This window comes from Acanthopagrus latus, chromosome 15 (genome assembly GCF_904848185.1).
Source record: "Acanthopagrus latus isolate v.2019 chromosome 15, fAcaLat1.1, whole genome shotgun sequence".
NCBI lineage: Eukaryota > Metazoa > Chordata > Actinopteri > Spariformes > Sparidae > Acanthopagrus > Acanthopagrus latus.
Window position 1 is genome coordinate 11,945,059 of NC_051053.1, and position 17,924 is coordinate 11,962,982.

General features: G+C 40.5%; 2 protein-coding genes across 2 annotated transcripts; both read left to right on the plus strand.

The window, feature by feature from the left end:
* The first annotated feature begins 149 nt into the window (after positions 1 to 149).
* Positions 150 to 8,072, plus strand: LOC119033620 (interferon-induced, double-stranded RNA-activated protein kinase-like). The gene is made up of 19 exons (XM_037123954.1): positions 150 to 412; positions 1,097 to 1,214; positions 1,307 to 1,458; positions 1,544 to 1,667; positions 1,773 to 1,828; positions 1,906 to 2,052; positions 2,199 to 2,331; positions 2,553 to 2,611; positions 2,719 to 2,803; positions 3,523 to 3,575; positions 3,666 to 3,753; positions 3,929 to 3,981; positions 4,131 to 4,250; positions 4,331 to 4,432; positions 4,534 to 4,735; positions 5,467 to 5,601; positions 5,895 to 5,993; positions 6,768 to 6,830; positions 6,930 to 8,072. The coding sequence occupies exons 1-19, from the start codon at positions 300 to 302 to the stop codon at positions 7,062 to 7,064; spliced, it is 2,037 nt and encodes a 678-aa protein (XP_036979849.1). The 5' UTR covers positions 150 to 299; the 3' UTR covers positions 7,065 to 8,072.
* Positions 8,073 to 8,648: 576 nt separating this feature from the next.
* Positions 8,649 to 16,383, plus strand: LOC119033621 (interferon-induced, double-stranded RNA-activated protein kinase-like). The gene is made up of 16 exons (XM_037123955.1): positions 8,649 to 8,893; positions 9,576 to 9,693; positions 9,792 to 9,946; positions 10,025 to 10,142; positions 10,438 to 10,505; positions 10,596 to 10,686; positions 11,395 to 11,453; positions 11,544 to 11,631; positions 11,913 to 11,965; positions 12,113 to 12,232; positions 12,325 to 12,426; positions 13,501 to 13,705; positions 13,992 to 14,126; positions 14,973 to 15,068; positions 15,198 to 15,260; positions 15,442 to 16,383. The coding sequence occupies exons 1-16, from the start codon at positions 8,649 to 8,651 to the stop codon at positions 15,574 to 15,576; spliced, it is 1,851 nt and encodes a 616-aa protein (XP_036979850.1). The 3' UTR covers positions 15,577 to 16,383.
* The last annotated feature ends 1,541 nt before the right edge of the window (positions 16,384 to 17,924 follow it).

Consider the following 17,924-nt stretch of genomic DNA (forward strand, 5'->3'; position numbering starts at 1 on the left):
AGACTGTAACAAAAATAATATCTGCAGACATTGAGTAGTTTAATTCCTAATTTTATTTATTTATTTATTTATTTATTTATTTATTTATTTATTGTGCCGTTTTAAGGTGGGTGTCGATGATCAGATCCAGTGTTGACCGTCCAGGTGAAATTAAATCACGTGACACACGTCTTTCGTCGGAAAACGAAACTTAAAAATATCAGCAGTCAGACGAATCGAAACAGAGCACGGCAGTGCGCAGGACGAGCAGCGGAGTGAAGACGGGAAGGGAAAGGGGGAAAAGTCCGGCATCGTCTTTTATGATGGAAACTGTAAACTACGTCGCTAGACTGAACGAGTATGCTCAGAGAACACGGTGTGGGCCGCCGCAGTACGAGGACCTCGGCTCTGTTGGACCTGACCATGACAGGACGTGAGTTCAGTCTCTGTGTGTTGTTCACCCCTCGGTGTTTGTTTGGCTATGCTGGTGAAGGTGGTGGTTCAGTGTCGAGATAATGCGCACAGAATGAAGTCAGTCACCTAGAGGATTTGGGAGGAGGCCGGTATATCAACTCAGACATCCAACTACAGAAAGTCGAAATATGTTTTCTAAAATGGAACTGTAGGATTAAACAGCTACACAGCTAAAGCTTTTACTTGCATTTTGAAGAGAGACCTCCACAGATGACAGATTTGTTATTCACATGAAGGTGTATGGGAGGATCTTAAACTGCACAGGGCCATAGTCTTACCGTTACACCCACCCCAGAACACAGGGGGTTAACTGCAGCTGATCAATTCTGCTATGTGGCCTAAAAAGTAATATACGGTCAGGTAAGGTGACAGAGGAGGGGCATAAAGTGGCACTAAACATAATTGAGTAGAAGTACCTGTAGAATGTACAGTGTCAGGGAGTTTCAGCCTATGAATGTCATAACAACTGAACATGGCTTCAGTGTTTCAATATCCTGGTTGAGTCACAGCCTGGATGATTATCACCTCCTGCAGTATGAATTTGGTAGTGAGGTTCCGATACATGCAACTGAATCCTCTCCAGCTTCAACAGTATTCCCTGTCAACATTAATGCACACCGACAATGTGACGATTCCTGCACAGATTCACCCAGAGGGCAGTCCTGAATGGGAAAGGGTATCCTGAGGGTGTGGGGAGGAACAAGAAGGAAGCCAAGCAAAACGCAGCTAAAAATGCCCTGGAGTGGTTGATGGAGTACTCGGTAAGATCACAGTTCTTGGATTGTGGGTGTTTAAAAGTAAAAGGGAACTTGATGGCAGATGTTTTCTTGATGTTTGTTTGTTATCTTGACAGACAGAAGAGTCAGCAGAAGCGTCGACTGCCCCCGTTCATCAGACAAGCATCACTCAAACGAACTACGTGTGTTGGCTCAATGAATATGGACACAAGAACAGGGTGGCTATAAAGGCTGTGGAGACGACAAGAGTGGGATTATATGATGCATTGTAAGTTTCCCAACTGCATCCAAATTCTCTGCTATTTTGTCACACCTTTAAAATGCATTAAATAAAAGTTTTTTCATGGTCTTAGTTCGTTTAGCTACAAGGTTGGTGATAAGGAGTATCCAGCTGCAAGTGGGAAAACAAAGAAGGATGCTAAGGAGGCAGCAGCCAAGCTTGTGTATGATACGATATGTGGCAATAAAACTACAGAGGTGAGTTACACACATGTGGCTTAATCATAGGCCAAAAAACGTATTGCGTCATACATTCACCAGCGTGAGCCATCTCAAAATTCTACTCTTCTTTACATTTTCAAGACTTCAGACGAGAATCGCAACCATACGTCAAGTCAACATAATGTTTCTGATCTCTGGTGAGTAAATGACGATGTTAATGCATTGTTCAGTCATCCTGTCTTCATCAGTGTGACATGTTACCTGTTTATTACAGCGATAAGACAGGATGCCTCAGCGTGAGCTTCGACAACAGCTTTACAGAGACAAATTACAAAGGAATTGTCAACCACTACTGTCAGAAAAAAAACTGCCGCCCTCTATACACTGAAGTGAGGAGGATTGGTCCACCTAATAACCTGCGGTGAGTATGAGCCTGAACCTCTTTGACCTGGACAAATACTACTGAGACTCAACGCTAACTCTCGATCGATCAGTCCAGTTGTAAACGATATTCAAAGGTGAACACAATGATTTAAACTGTTTCCTTCTTTTAAATGCACATTGCAGATTTTTCTACAAATTAGTGATCAACAATAAGGAATACCCTGAGGCTGAGGGTAAGACTGTGAAGGAAGCCGAGCAAAATGCAGCTCGGTTGGCCTGGTCTGCTCTTCAAGAACAGTCAGACTGGGACAGCAAGGTATTTGATATTTTCTGTTCTACTTTATGACAAATACACACATGCACTGATTTATGGCACGACTGTTGTATGAACTTGCACTAGTTTTAGCTTGATGTACCAAATAAACTGACAGCTAATGGTGGTCTGGCAGACTTACACGGACCATGTTCACCACACCCTACATGCTTTTATTTTGAAAGCCATTCCCTTAAAATCCCCCAAATTTTGTGCATTTTTAGGTTTCCTTCAGATCAATGGTGTCCGAAGATGGTGAACCACAGATGGCTGCAGCTCCACTGTGAGGCACCTTTTGCCATTAGGGAAGAGCATGTCCCTGAGTTAAATACTGAGGAAGTTGTACTCACTTCACTTATTTTATCTTTCATTTTCTTCTTATTCCTCCAGGGAGTCCCTGGAATCATCAATGCAGGCGATGAGCACAAGTAACTCAATAGTATTCGTGGATTCATCAAACCCTTCCAAGGCTCAGGTCTGTTTCCTCATAGTCGTTAAAAAATGTTCATAGGCAAAACAAAAATCTGCACTAATGACAGATATTAAAAAGACTGCAGCACACCAGTTGCAGCTTGTAAGCACAAGAAAGTTTTTGTTCTCAACCGTGCAGGGTCTGTATTTCTGCGTTTGTGTGGCGTAATATGGAGTGTGGCAGGTACAGGTGCGTTTGTGCATCAAAAGACCTGAACTGTGACTTAAAGGTGCATTGTGTGCGTTATGGTCAGAATTTTAGTGTAAATCGCTCAGAAAATGTATATAATCAAACGGAATGTAAGGAAGGAACAGTTTGACATTACTGAATGTCAAAGACGTCTGTCTCCTGTGTTCGCAGAGATGTCAACCCTTGTTAGCATGCTAATCAGCTAGCCCTTGCTCGTCTTGTCTCCTATTACCAATATGTAGCTCAAGGACAATAGTATTACTCCCTGTAGTTTCAGCAAGGATATGCATGCAAAGGATGAGGTGGCTACTTTTAATAAACTGTCTTAGATTTTTTAGTCTAACAAATACAAAAATGAACCTCAGAGATGCCAATAAAGTGAATACTCTTGAGCAGCAGTCAGCAGTGATGATATGCTGCATCCCATTTGTGTGAAATGACCTTTAACAGGTCAGGCCATATCTGAAACCTTGGACTTTTAATAAATGAACATGTCACTTTGTAACAGTTAACCACCTTCTTGTGTTTTGTAGATGTCTGTCAGGTCAACTGAAGATGACACACCAAGCAGTATGTCAGCTTCCCTGTAAGGCACTTTCTGACCCGACTGTTCAAACAGACAGTGGAGTTTAACACTGCAAACACTTTACTCAGGTCTCTTGTCATGTTCTCCTAGGGAGTCTGGCGAATCTTCACAAAGCAAGGCAACTGATACAAGTAGCTCAGGACGATGGAGCAGCTCATCAAACTCCTCTAAGGATCAGGTTTGTGCTTTTCATCACAACCTTAAAAACTGTGATAGTTAAAAGAGAAATCCACCCTCTGATAATCTGCCTGGCAGGTGACATGTTGTGTTTCCTAATTCTTAAAGTGTAAACAACCAGATATTCAGAGCAGGACTCAAAATTGATAATCAGTTGTATTCTTTTATTCTCTAAGCTTGCTGTGAAAGGCCAGAAACTGGAAACAAATCATAATGAGACCCAGTCCAGGTATGAAAATAAGCTTTGATTTACAATGTGGCGTGTGTTTTATACTGACGTGGTCTCAAATCTGTCTCCCAATAAGTGATGTGCAATCAAAAATTCACTTTCTATGTTTTCTACTTTTTTTGCCTAAACAGTAGTGTTAATCTCAACAGGTTTACTTCAGAGTATGATCCTATGGAGTGTCTTGGCAGTGGAGGGTATGGTTGGGTTTACAAAGCAAGAAACAAACTGCTGAAAAGGGACTACGCTGTAAAGATTGTCTGCTGTGAAGAGTAAGTGTGCAGTAGGTGTCAATGTGCATAGTTACATGTGCAGTGTTTTGTTCAGTGAATTATATTCTTTTTTGGATCAGGAAATCTCTCCAAGAGGTGGGGACATTATCGGACCTCCACCACCTTAATATAGTCAGATACTACACATTTTGGATGGAGGATTCAGGATACAACTCTACCCAGTAAGTCCAATGCTCTTGTGTTCAATGTGAACATGAATGGCGTACTGGTTTTCTAGTTAAAGTAGAGCAATTAAATCAATTGTTCTGTTCTTTCTTCCCAGGTTTCCATATAAATCTAAATATAAGTACCTTTATATTCAGATGGAGTTATGTGATGGCACACTTACAGCATGGATCCGTGAGAAGAACGGTCAGTCTCTGCAACATTCCAAGAGGCAGGAAGAAAGTTTAAACATCGCTCAGCAAATAGTTACTGGAGTCGAATATATTCACTCCATGAAGCACATCCACAGAGACCTGAAGGTGAGCATTTGATGTCCTCTGGTTTACCCTGATGAGGCCCCACCAACAGCCCGAGACAGATCCTTCCTCAAACTAGATATTGTTAGTCAATCATTTACCTTATGTAGGCATGGGAAGATATGTAAATTTCAATTGACAAATATCCTGTCCAACATAATTGCGTTTCATTATGTTATCTCGATAATCATCAAAAGTACTCCTATAACCTTAATTCAGTGAATAAATACGTTTGCACGAAAAGATACTGAAATCACTTTACATTTTCTTAGTGAACAAGTATTTGTATTGCATCACAGATGGTACACACATATAAAAACAAGCAAATGAAGCACTGGAAATAAGGTCTCCTTTCCTTTGTTATTGTTGTTAATATTATTATTTTTATTATTATTATTATATACTCATATCCCAGTCATTTCCATAGCATATACACACATATCCAATTAAACATGTTTTCAGTGTGCAAGTCATGACTTCAGCCGTTCAGAATACGTCAGGGAATCGATATAGGACTGCACGAGAGCGATCTGGACTTCGTTTTTAAGTTTCTCCCGAAAATGACTTTGCAATAAAAAACTTGTGTTTTTCATTGTGATCCGCAATACATCCAGTATTTTATCGTCCCTATCCTGTATATCTCTTTTGAGTTCACTTGTCCATGTGTTTGATCATCATGTGAGGCACTAGATGTGTATTTGTTGAAATTTCTGTTCTTGTTTCTCACCAATAAGCCTGACAACATCCTGTTTGGAACGGATGGAAAAGCGAAAATTGGGGACTTCGGTCTGGTCACCAGAGATGACGATGATGCTTTGATGGACAGAACAGTAAACAAAGGAACCCCAATTTACATGGCTCCTGAACAAGTGAGATGGTCTACACTAATTCTTCTGTGCTTGTTTTTACAAATGTTCTCTTCTCATGAGCTGAAATAGGTAGACTACATATGTGCTAACTACACTTAACAGTGCTCCCTGAAGCTCAGCTTCCCCTGATGCTAGTGAGAGTTGTGAAATCAAAGTGCATACATCAAACTTGTTACAACTTTATGCCAATGCATTATTTCAAGTCTTAGTTGCAAATTTCGGCAGTAAAAAGGTATTATTGAAAGGACGACATAAGGCAGCTTTCTTCAGCGCTGTGTTTATTTCTATGACAGAAGAGGAAGAACTATGGCCGGAAAGTGGACATATTTCCTCTGGGGTTGATATACTTTGAACTCCTTTGGAGAATTGCTACAGGTCATGAAAGAATTGAGGTGAGTCTTTCACAAACATTGTGTGTTGCCAGTAAAGCTTGACAAACGACTTGTCACTACAACATTATCTGTGTTTCGTTGCTTCAGAAACAATGACAAAAAACATCTATTCTTCTACACTCTATTCTATATTACAAAGGCTTATCTTTGTTATATACAAATAAGAAACCAGTAAAGCATACACCAGGGGCCAAATGTGTAAACCAAAAAATGCACTTACATCAATTTCTATGCCGGTGTCCGAACGCATAAAAATTGGTACACATCTTTTAACACCATGTGTACCCTGCACACAGTCTTTTAGGTCTGTTTTCAGTTCGATGCTTCATTTTGTGGCTGATGCCTCCACTGTTTGTCCATCCATCTGTTTGATCAGTCATTACTTGAAGTTCACAGTCAGTAAAATGATGCTTCCTCTTCCTCTGTAGTAGATTGTGTGTCAAGCATGGTCAGACAGCTGAAGCATGTGCGCCCAGTTTTAGGTTGATTGAGGTGTGTGAGGAAAAGACGCGTGGGAACAGACGTACATGGGGTTTTATAAATCTGACAAAAAGACTGTGTGCATGTTTCCTGTTTTACACCTTTTGCCCCAGTAGTACTGGTAGTGTTATCTGCAGTATGCTATGTAGGAAAAGCAAATTGCTGTAGATAGCAGATATGATGGAAGTTGTTTTTTCATATTGTTTTTATTTGTAACATTTGATATAATTAGATTCATCTATACATGTTAAGTTAACGTGTTCTTTCATCCTTCCATCACTGCATGGATAACAGGTTTTAGATGATGCCAGACATCAGAAGTTCCCCCAAGAGTTTTCAACAACTTTTCCCCAAGAGGTAGATTACTATATTCTTAATATCCTAACTGATAGCAGGATGATAGCATTCATTATTGTTGGTCCAAACATCTGTTTTTGTTGTTGTTGTTTTTTGCAGAAACTAATCATCAAGTCAATGCTGTGTGAGAAGCCAGAAGACCGACCTGAAGCAAGTACACTGAAGGCAGAGCTGGAGAAGTTGGCTGAGACATTCAACACACAACGAATGCTTCAGAAGAATGTAACTGTCTGATTATCGCAGGGCTTTACATTGTCACACATACACACACACACACACACACACACACACACACACACACACCTGTAACAAAGGGTAGCAGTAAACATTCAGATCATTAACCATGTGAATAATGAACAACCTGAAAAAGGGGACCTGGTATTATGTATTTTTACAGTCAAGGAATGAAACATGAAGTGATTGTGTTTTTAAAAAGCAACTTTTACATTAACTCACCCATGTCCAGCTTTTGTTCTAAATAATCATGTGCCAGTTAATTTCATGTCAACAGTTGACATTGTCTTCTATGCTGGTAATGGATGAATGTGTTTATAAAATGTCACTTTACAATCTTTTGTTTTTTCACTGAATAACTGGAAAATTGTTATGGTCACCAACAGGGCAGTAGTGAGGCTGAGGGATGGGGGGGGTTGCACTTAAAACAGCTCAGCTGTGAAGCTTGGGTTGCAGAGTGTAAACAATAGGCTTACACATCATATTTATACCACATAACCTGTGCTTTTACTTTGATGTTTTTGATTGCTTCTAGCAAATAATCATGCCCTGTCTTGTAACATGGTGAGCTGATAATGAAACACTGTATTCTGTGCTGGAAATGGTTAAACGTGATGTCGTGTTGCACCATTTATTTTGTAATGAATTCAGATGGATTGGAACATAGGATGTGAGTAACTAGGGTGTAATGGTCGTTCAACATCAAGTTTGCACATGTATGCAGCTGGATGATACATGAAATGGATATAACCTTTTTTGGTATCTATCCTATTGATACGCAAGTCAATACTTGGTATCAGTAGTATTGGTACTTTTAGTATTATAACGGGGAATCTTTCAACTGTCCGCTAAAGGATTCTGTTCATTTATCCACCTCTCCATGTGAAATGGTGACGGTTAAAATGAAAACCGGGGACACTGAAAAAATACTGGCAGTTGTTACTGGAAAACGAAAACATGTCAAAATGCAAAAAATATATGAAAATAAAATGACATGTATAATGTGTGTTTTATGTGTGAGTGCCAATACATCTTTTTGTTCAAGCCCAGTTATCATGAGCACAACTATTTAACATATCAATACTTATATTAGTAATAGACCTACTTTGAATGCTTTGATTGCTGAGGGAAGTGTCTGTGAGAAATCCTGACTATCAAGTATGTAGGAATTAATGGGAAAAAGTCACATAAACTGGTACATTTTTTAAACTGGGACAGCAAAGTTTTTCCCTCGTCACAAATAATCATGACCTGGGCTCTTATTATTGTCAGCTGGTGATGTGGGCGGTCAAGGGCAAGCAAGTTCCTAGTATAGCTCTGACTTTTCTCTATGAAAACAATATAATCATTTCGTAGTTGCCTGCAGAAGTGAAGTAACTTCCCTGTACTGCAAATGCAGTACATGAAGACATGCTATAGACTACAGCCAGATTTGTAACAGTACCTAAAAGTTATATTTGAGTAAACGTAAAGATGACTGCAGTTACTGATATCTGATGCAGAACCGCAGATATGTGATCTCCCAGCAGGTGTAAGATGGGTGATGACGCTCCAGATCCAACAAAACCACGTGACGTCCCCCGAATGACGTCAAAATTCGGAAAGCGAAACTTTGAAAGCATCAGTCAGACGAATCGGAACAGCACAGCTGGACGCAGGCCGGGAGGCAGAAAACAAGGCGCGTCGGGAAAAGAGAAAAGTCCTGCATCGTCTTTAATGATGGAAACTGGAAACTACGTCGAAAGACTGAACGAGTATGCTCAGAAAACACGGTGTGGGCCGCCGCAGTACGAGGACCTCGGCTCTGTTGGACCTGACCATGACAGGATGTGAGTTCAGTCTCTGTGTGTTGGTCACCGCTCGGTGTTTGTTTGGCTACAGGCATGCTCCGGTGAAATGTGGCTGTTTTTTACTGATATAAGATGGGGACTTGTTTTAAAGCATTAAAAAAAAAGAAAATAATATAAAATGGCTCTATTCAGCTCATCCAGCCGCCCCAAGATCACAGTTTGATTTGAAAGGCCAGTGTCTTACGCCGTTAATGACAGGAGGGCTTTTAGCCTAGCAGCTGCTAATTTTGCTTTTAAAAAGACGTAAATCACATCTTTTCACATCAATTTAGGATTTTGCTGGATGAACTGCGTGAAGCATTTTCTTTTTACATTTCAAATAAATGTCTCCCTCAGCTTCAGTTTTATATGATAATGCTGTAACACTTTTTGTCTGTGAAGCTCTAGAAATGTTATGAGGACTACAAAACTTCACCTGACTTTCAATCGGCGTGGGGTTTGACTAACACACAGTATAACAGTTTTAGCCTCTCTATGTAATAACAACTGAACATGGCCTCAGTGTGTGAATATCCTGGTTGAGTCACAGCATGGATGAATATCACCCCCTGCAGGCTGAATGTGGTAGTGTCTTTTCGGACTGTAACTGAATCCTCTCCAGCTTCAACAGCATTTCCTGTCAACTTTAATGCATATCGACCATGTGACGATCCGTCTGCAGATTCACCCAGAGGGCAGTCCTGAATGGGAAAGTGTATCCTGAGGGTGTGGGGAGGAACAAGAAGGAAGCCAAGAAAAATGCAGCTAAAAATGCCCTGGAGAGGCTGGTGCAGAACGCGGTAAGATCACAGTTCTTCTTCGGATTGTAGTTATTTCAAAGTGAAAGATAATTTTGTGGCAAAAGTCTTCCTCATGTATGATTTTATTATCTTGACAGGCAGAAAAGTCAGCAGAAGCTGCAACTGCACCCGTTCATCAGACAAGCATCACTCAAGGCAAATATGTGTGTTGGCTCAATGAATATTGTCAGCAGAGCAGGATGGCTATAAAGGCTGTGGAGACGACAAGGCCGGGACCAAACAGTTCAACTCAGTAAGTCCCCCACTGGTACCGCATCCAAATGATCAGTTATTGTCCAAATTCATTAAATACGAGTTTTTATGGTCTTAGCTGGTGTAGCTTTGTGGTTGGTGATAAGGAGTATCCACGTGTCAGTGGGAAAACGAAGAAGGATGCTAAGGAGGAAGCAGCCAAGCTTGTGTTTGATATAATAAGTGGCAGTACAGAGGTGAGTAATACACACCAGTTTCTTCTGGTTTAAACTGAGGCCCACAACTTACTATGTCATGGCGCTGGGTATTCAGCAAAAAAAATAAATTACTTTTTACATTTTCAAGATTACAGATGAGAATTAAAAACAACTAACAACTGTATAGAGTGTATAGTAGTGTGAAGGATGACTTGAGGATTATCACAGCTCTGAGGTAAAAAGCTTCCCTGTAGTGTGTTGTCTTTTAGTGAATACTCTATAATGAAACTTTTACATTAAATTATTACATCCAACACCCTTTCTGTGGATTTAGGTGTCCCTCACATCAACAGTGTCCAAAGATGTTGCACCACCGATGTTTTCACTGCGACCACTTACACGGTGAGGCGCTCATTGTTATAGGTAGGAGAGCAAGTCATTGAGTTAAACACTGAGGAAGCTGTACTCACATCCCTCATTCTATTCCCGTAGGATGTCCCATGAATCATCAGCACAAAGCATGTGGATGAGCAAGAGTAGCTCAACAGTATACATGGACGTATCGAGCCCATCCAAGGCTCAGGTCTGTTTCCTCATGATTGTAAAAAAAAAAAATCTTTTGCAGGTAAAGCAAAAATCTGCACTTACTGATATTTAAAGACTGCGGCAGACCGGCAGCAGCTTGTAAGAGCAAGAAAGTTTTGTTTTGGGTGTATTCTGCTTTGAACTGAGGTGTAAAAGGACATTAAAGATGCAATGTGTAAGATATGGTCAGCATTTTAGTTTTAAACATTCAATACATAAACTGACATTATCAACAGAATGTGAAGAAAAAAGTTTCAGCATAATGTCTAAGATGCCTGTGCTGAAGTTAGCGTGCTAACCTGCTTGGCCTGGCTTGTAATAATACATCTGTACCTCTAGAAGCGATGGTCTGATGGTCAGTTAAAGCTGGGAGATGTAAACGAGCAGCAAGTTAGGTACTTTTCTCTTAGCTTTCATTGTCTGATAGAAAAATAAACTCACTAATGTCAGAAAAGGAAATACTCTTAAAGTCGCATTCCTTGCCAAACGGAATACAAACAAATTCCCCCTGAATTCACGTTTCTCCCTATCGCTAACTAAGGCGGGCTTAGCTACTGTCGAGGAATAGCAGTCAGCAGTGGTTATATGCTGCCTCCCATTTGTTTGAAATGACCTTTGACAGGTCAGGCCATATCTTACACCTTGCACTTTAAAATAATTGAATGTGCCACTTTGTAACAATTAACCACTTTCTTGTGTATTGTAGACGCCCGTCAGGTCAGCTGTGTCTGAATATGACACACCAAGCATGATGTCAACTTCCCAGTAAGGCACTTTTTAACCCTAGTCTTTGAACAGATTGTAGAGTTCAACACATGAAACGCTTCACTCAGGTCTCTTGTTATGTTCTCCTAGGGTGTCTCTTAAATCTTTACAAAGCATGGAAATTGATAAAACTAGCACAGGACGACGGAGAAAAGCATCAAACTCTTCTAACAATCAGGTGCGTGTTTTTCATCACAACCTTAAAAACTGTGATAGTTAAAACAGATGTCCACCCACTGATAGTCTGCTGACTCTGAATGTGGAGAGAGCAACAGAATAGTAGTAGTGTTGTAAGAATAAGAACATCCAAACTATGAAGGGAGTCACTCCAAAAGACAATATACTACTTGGTTGTTTTGATGTGGCAGGTGACACATATTTCCTAATAAAGAGTAAACAACCTGATATTCAGAGCCAGGCTAAACAGTCGTAATCAGTTTTACTCTTTTATTCTCTAAGCTTGCTGTGAAAGTCCGGAAAATGGAAACAAGTCATGAAGAGACCCAGTCCAGGTATGAAAATAAACACTGATATACAATGTGGCGTGTGTTTTATACTGCTGTGGTCTCAAATCCTTTCTCCCAATAAGTGATATGCAAACAAAACGTCCCTTTCTATAGTCTTAACTTTTGCAATAACAGTAGTGTTAATCTTGACAGGTTTACTTCAGAGTACGATCATATGAAGATACTTGGCAGTGGAACATTTGGGAATGTTTACAAAGCAAGAAACAAACTGCTGAAAAGGGACTTCGCTGTAAAGATTGTCCGCTGGGAAGAGTAAGTATGCAGTAGGTGCCAATGTGCAGAGTTGCATGTGCAGTGTTTGTGCAAGTGTTTTGATTATTTGATAATATTTTCCTTTGGATCAGGAAATCTCTCCGAGAGGTGACTACATTGTCGGACCTTAGCCACCCTAATATCATCAGATACTACACATTTTGGACGGAGGATTCAGGATACAGCCCTTCCCAGTAAGACCAATGCACTTCCCTTAAAGGGCACCCACCACTTTGGCTGTCGTAGCTTCAGTGTCTCTGGGCTAGTAGGTCGAGCAAACAGGCTGGGTCAGTGGAACAGCAGTGGCCAGAGCCAATCTGTTTGCTCCACCTAACGAGCCTGGAGAAACTCCAGCAGCGAAGAGACGCTCTGGAGGATGAGTGAAATGAGGAGCATCAGAAGACTGGGAGAGTCGCTGAAGGGATCGGTGTGTTTCCCGGCACAGCTGACGCTCATAGGCCGCTGTATGGGACTGCAAGAAAAGCAGACATTACTACTGTGTGAGTTAACCGTTTTACAGGCGGAGCACGGCTGGCCCTGTAAGAACTAGTCCATAGTTACGCTTCTGATACGCTCTTCTGTTGTCAGTCACATGGCGATGGCACAACTGACCTACACACCTGTTAAATGATTGGCTGTCTTAGCACGCTCCATTATCAAGGGACATGATAGGCTGTTTATAAGTCAGGGCATATTCACTATGTGTTTTGAGGTTGGTTCAGATTTTATGCATATACTTGAAACTATAGAACAATTTTATCAAACTGTTTTCTTATTTCTATCGATGACGTGTCTGTTGCCGATACTTATTGCTATCGTTTTATCGCCCAGGCGTACTCTTACCTGTAGTGGTATTCATCCATCAAGACTGTTCCTGTGAGCTGTGTGGTTTTAGAAAAGTTGGCTGTAGAGATGCAATTGCTACATTAAACTGCTCACAACATGGTCTGTGGATTATCCTGAGTATCTGGGTCATGATTACTAGAAAGACAAGTGGCTTTTGAATGTTTCAATTATACTGTTTAGGTGGTTTATACATCACAAGCTAAGTGCCATCTAGTCCCATTACATTATAAAGAAAGCAGACATCTTAGCTGAAATTTCCAAAACGCAGAAACTCACACCAAAACAATGTAGATGGATAAGTAGCACTACAGGTAAGAGGAAGAATATTATTTTTTTTTTTTTAACTGTTTCTTTAAGTCTTAACTTCACATTTCAAGTTAAAGGAGAGTAATTCAATCATTTTTCTGTTCTTACCTTCCTAGATCTGCAGATCAGTCATCCGCAAAGTACCTTTATATTCAGATGGAGTTATGTGACACCGAAACCCTCAAAAAGTGGATCAAACAGAAAAACGCTCAGTCTCCGCAGGACTCCAAGAGGCAGGAAGAAAGTTTAAACATCGCTAAGCAAATAGTTACTGGAGTTGAATATATTCACTCCATGAAGCACATCCACAGAGACCTGAAGGTGAGCATTTGATGTCCTCTGACAAAGCCCCACCAGCACCCTTCGATCTTTGCACAAACCTGTAGTGAAGCCTCTAAGGCAGTTTTAGTTAATCATTTATCCATTCAAAGTGAACAAATACAGCCCTTCCCAATGTCATGTGCTGACTTTTTCAATTTGATGCTGGTCTCAGGCACACAGATACCTTTTTAAACTGTAGGGTCACTCGTTCATATGTTTCTACCCATCATGCAATGAGCTAGATGCTTATTTCTTTTCTTTTCTGTTTTTATTTCTCATCAACAAGCCTGCCAACATCCTGTTTGGACTGGATCGAAAAGTGAAGATTGGGGACTTTGGTCTGGTCACCAGAGATGACGACGATGTTTTGAGGGAAAGAACACTTTGCACAGGAACCCCATCTTACATGGCTCCAGAACAAGTGAGATGTTATATTATTGTTTCAAAAACATGTTCCTCTCATGAGCTTTACCATGTAGACTACCTACACCGATCAGCCAGAACAATAAAAAGGCAGTTCTTTTGTGGTGGAGTGGATTACACTGATCATCTCATTACAATGAAATGTTCTGCTTGGAAACACTGGGACCTGGCATAATGTGGATAATGTGCTCAAAGGATCCGCCTCCAGTGCCCCATTACCAGACAACCCAAACCCCAGAGATCCTGTCGAGCCCATGCCTTGATGGGTCCAAGCTGAGTCCAATCCTCGACTGGGGCCTCCGTGGATTGGCCTTGTTCCAGCACCATTGATAGATTGTGATCAAGAGAATTTGGAGGCCTGGTCTACTCCTTAAGGTCATTGCCATGTGCCTCTGGCCACCCCTGAGCAATTTCTGTGGTGTCACAAGGTGCATTTGTCCTGCTGTGGGGGCCAGTACCATCAGTGATTGGCATAGCCAGCGAGGGACATAGTTTTTCTCCAGCCGTGTTTAGGTGGATCACATGTCTTGACAAACATCCAAATGGATGCCAGATTCTAAGGTGAATCCTGTAACCTGTTAGTCCTTTTAATGTTGTGGCTAATCGGTGTGTTAGCCTGCCAGAGAGATCAACAAATCAAAAAGCAAACATCAACTGTGTTGCAACGTGTGCCAATAAAACACTGTTTTATTGTGTAGTTGCAAATTCAAGCAGTAAAACCAGAGCTGAAAAGTGACACTTCATTTACATAATGAGCACAATTAGTAAATCTATCATAGTGATATATGGAGGGCTAACATTAGGAAGCTTTTGACAGTACTGTGTTTGCTTTCTATCACAAAAGATCAAGAGGAGCTATGGCCGGAAAGTGGACATTTTTCCTCTGGGGTTGATATACTTTGAGCTCCTTTGGAAACTCTCTACTGGCCACAAAAGTGTGGTGAGTCTTTCATAAACAGAACCTGGTAGTAGTATGTTTGAATTTTTATTGTTTTTATTGTATTGTTTGATATTATTTGATCTGTTAATTTTATTAAGACATTTATCCTGTTCACTGCATGAATACCAGGTTTGGGATGATGCCAGACATCAGAAGTTGCCCAAAGAGTTCTCAGAGACATTTCCCCAAGAGGTACATTTCTATATTCCTTATTATCCTAAATGATTTACTTGCAACACTAAAGTAGCAGGAGGGCGTTGCACTGTCGCAGCCCTTATCCAAAGTGAATATGTGGCGAGAAGCTTCAGTGATACTGTAGACTCACCGCATTCATCGTTGTTGGTCCAAAGATCTGTTATTGTTGTTTTTGCAGGAGCAAATCATCAAGTCGATGCTGTGTGAGCAGCCAGAAGAACGACCTGAAGCAAGTACACTGAGAGCAGAGCTGGAGAAGTGGGCTCAGACGCTGAGCACACAAAAAATGCTTCAGGCGAATGCAACTAACTGATTATCAGAAGGAAATCAGTCAGAATGGTTACTACACTGCACTTAAGTAGGGCTTGAATCTGAGATCGATGCAAGTCCTTCACAGGGTCTCATCCACACACACACACTCACAAAATCACACACCTGTAACAACGGGTATCAGTTAATGTTCAGATCATTAACCATGTGAATAATGAACAAAGGACCTGGTATTATGGATTTTACAATCAGGGCATGAAACATGAAATAAAAGTTTATCGTGTTTTTTAAAAAGCAACTCTTACATTAACTCCCACCTGTCCAGCTTTTGTTGTAAATAATCAAGTGCCGCTTCATTTCTGTCAACGGTACACATTTTCTTCCATGCAGGTAATGGATGAATATGTTTTTAAGATGTCACTTTACAGCTTTTATTCCACTGAATATATTGATCTTGTTACAGTCACCAACAGGTCAGTAGTGAGGCTGAGTTATAGGGGTTTGCACTTCCAACAGCTCAGCTGTGAAACCTCAAACAATGAGGAGCCAAAAGAGGACAAGCAAACTCCTAATGGTTGTGATGCTTAAAGATGTGTGTCGCAGCATTACAACTGTTATCAAGTGGCATATATGTCAGTCATCATCAGTGAAGCATGATGATGACTTTTGCTTTGTAGTTTTTGATTCTTTCTTACAAATAATCATGTCCTGTGTTATTACATGATCAGCTGGTGATGAAATACTGTATTCTGTGCTGGGAAGGGTTAAACATCATGTCACATTGCACCTTTTGTTTTGTAATGAAGTTGGATGGATTGAAAAATAAAATCTGTCGAGGGTGTAATGGTCATTTGTGTTTGTAAAGTTTGTACATGTACTGTTGTATTTTGTATAATCTGTGAGTTTTAGTGGCAGTTGGATGATTTGAAGTCCTCCACTGGTGATCTGCTTTGTTGTTACATTCCAAAGAGTCTGTATTGTACTTCAGTCAGTCATTCAAGCACTAAATGCTTTATCCGACGGCGTTAAAAGGTGAGTTTTAATCATAACTACACATAAACACACGCTTACATTGTCAGAGAGGGGCTGGAAAACTGTGTGGATATATGTTCTTATTGTGACAACCCCCATGAAATGATTCCTTGTCACTGTTATTATTTTAGCCATTTGGTCCAACATTATTATAAATAATTGTATCCTCATTGGAGTTGACAGGGCACTAAAGCAGTTTCTAGTTGGCGCCATGCGCTGAATCATAAGGCAAGCTGACCTATTGCTGCCAAATTGGATGTGGCAGATCTGCCCCATGAACTAAGTTGATGCCTCTCATTGACCCATGTAAGAATATGTTTGGCAAGCAGATACCAAAAACAACGTAAGAAATCTCTGATTATTATAAATGTTAATTACTCCTTATATGTTCAGTATACAGGTAGACACCAAACCAACATATGTATAATTCTAATGTGTTTACAGCTACCAATGTATGGCTCTTTGTAAAAAGGCGCCTTATAAACTTCACTCCATTTACCAGCGCTCAGTGAGGCTTCTATGTGTTAGATGTCTATGGTGCACCTGCTCTAGAAACTTCTACACCCTCCCCCCATCACTCTCTTTTGTCTTACAGATCTTTCTAAAAAAAAGTGCAGTATTTCTGACGCTGGTATGTTAGGACTTTACCTGCCATAAATAAATAAGTAAGAATGGCTCAATAAATTTAAAAAAAAAAACACACAATTACCCTGTTTTTAGTTAAGTGCTGTATATATATCCACTTTTCCCACCACTTTTCCACACAACTCTGGTTTTACAGTTCTTCATCAGATTCTAGAAGAAGGCCGTGATCAATGGTCAAGACTTTCCCATGGCCGTGGGGAAGAACGGAAAGGAAGCCAAGCAGAATGCAGCTAAACGTGCCCTGAGAAGTTTGAGTGAGAAGGAGAATCCGAGACCAGTCGTAAGATTCTTCTTTGTTGATGGACTCTGATTTCAAAGACTGTGTACAGAGCATGTCTTACTGTTTTTTTCTGTTTTATCCTAATAGGTGACAGTAATTGCACAAACGTGTATGTTTGTCCCCCCCCCCCCTTTTTTTTTTTTTTTTTTTTTTACAAATATTCAGACCGAACATGCTGCAAAAACCTCTTCTCAAGTCAGTCATGAACGTTTGCTCAATGAATATCGTCAGAAGAACAAGGTGGCTTTAAGAGCTGTGAAGTGGCCAAGACTGGCACCAAATTATTCTACACGGTATATCTGCACACTGCATGCAAATGCATGTGTAGTTGTTTTGTCACAAGCATTAGAAATGCATTTAATTAAGTTTGTGTAATATAACATGCTGTGGCTTTGTGGATGGTGAGGAGGAGTATCTGGCCGTTAGTCGGAAAA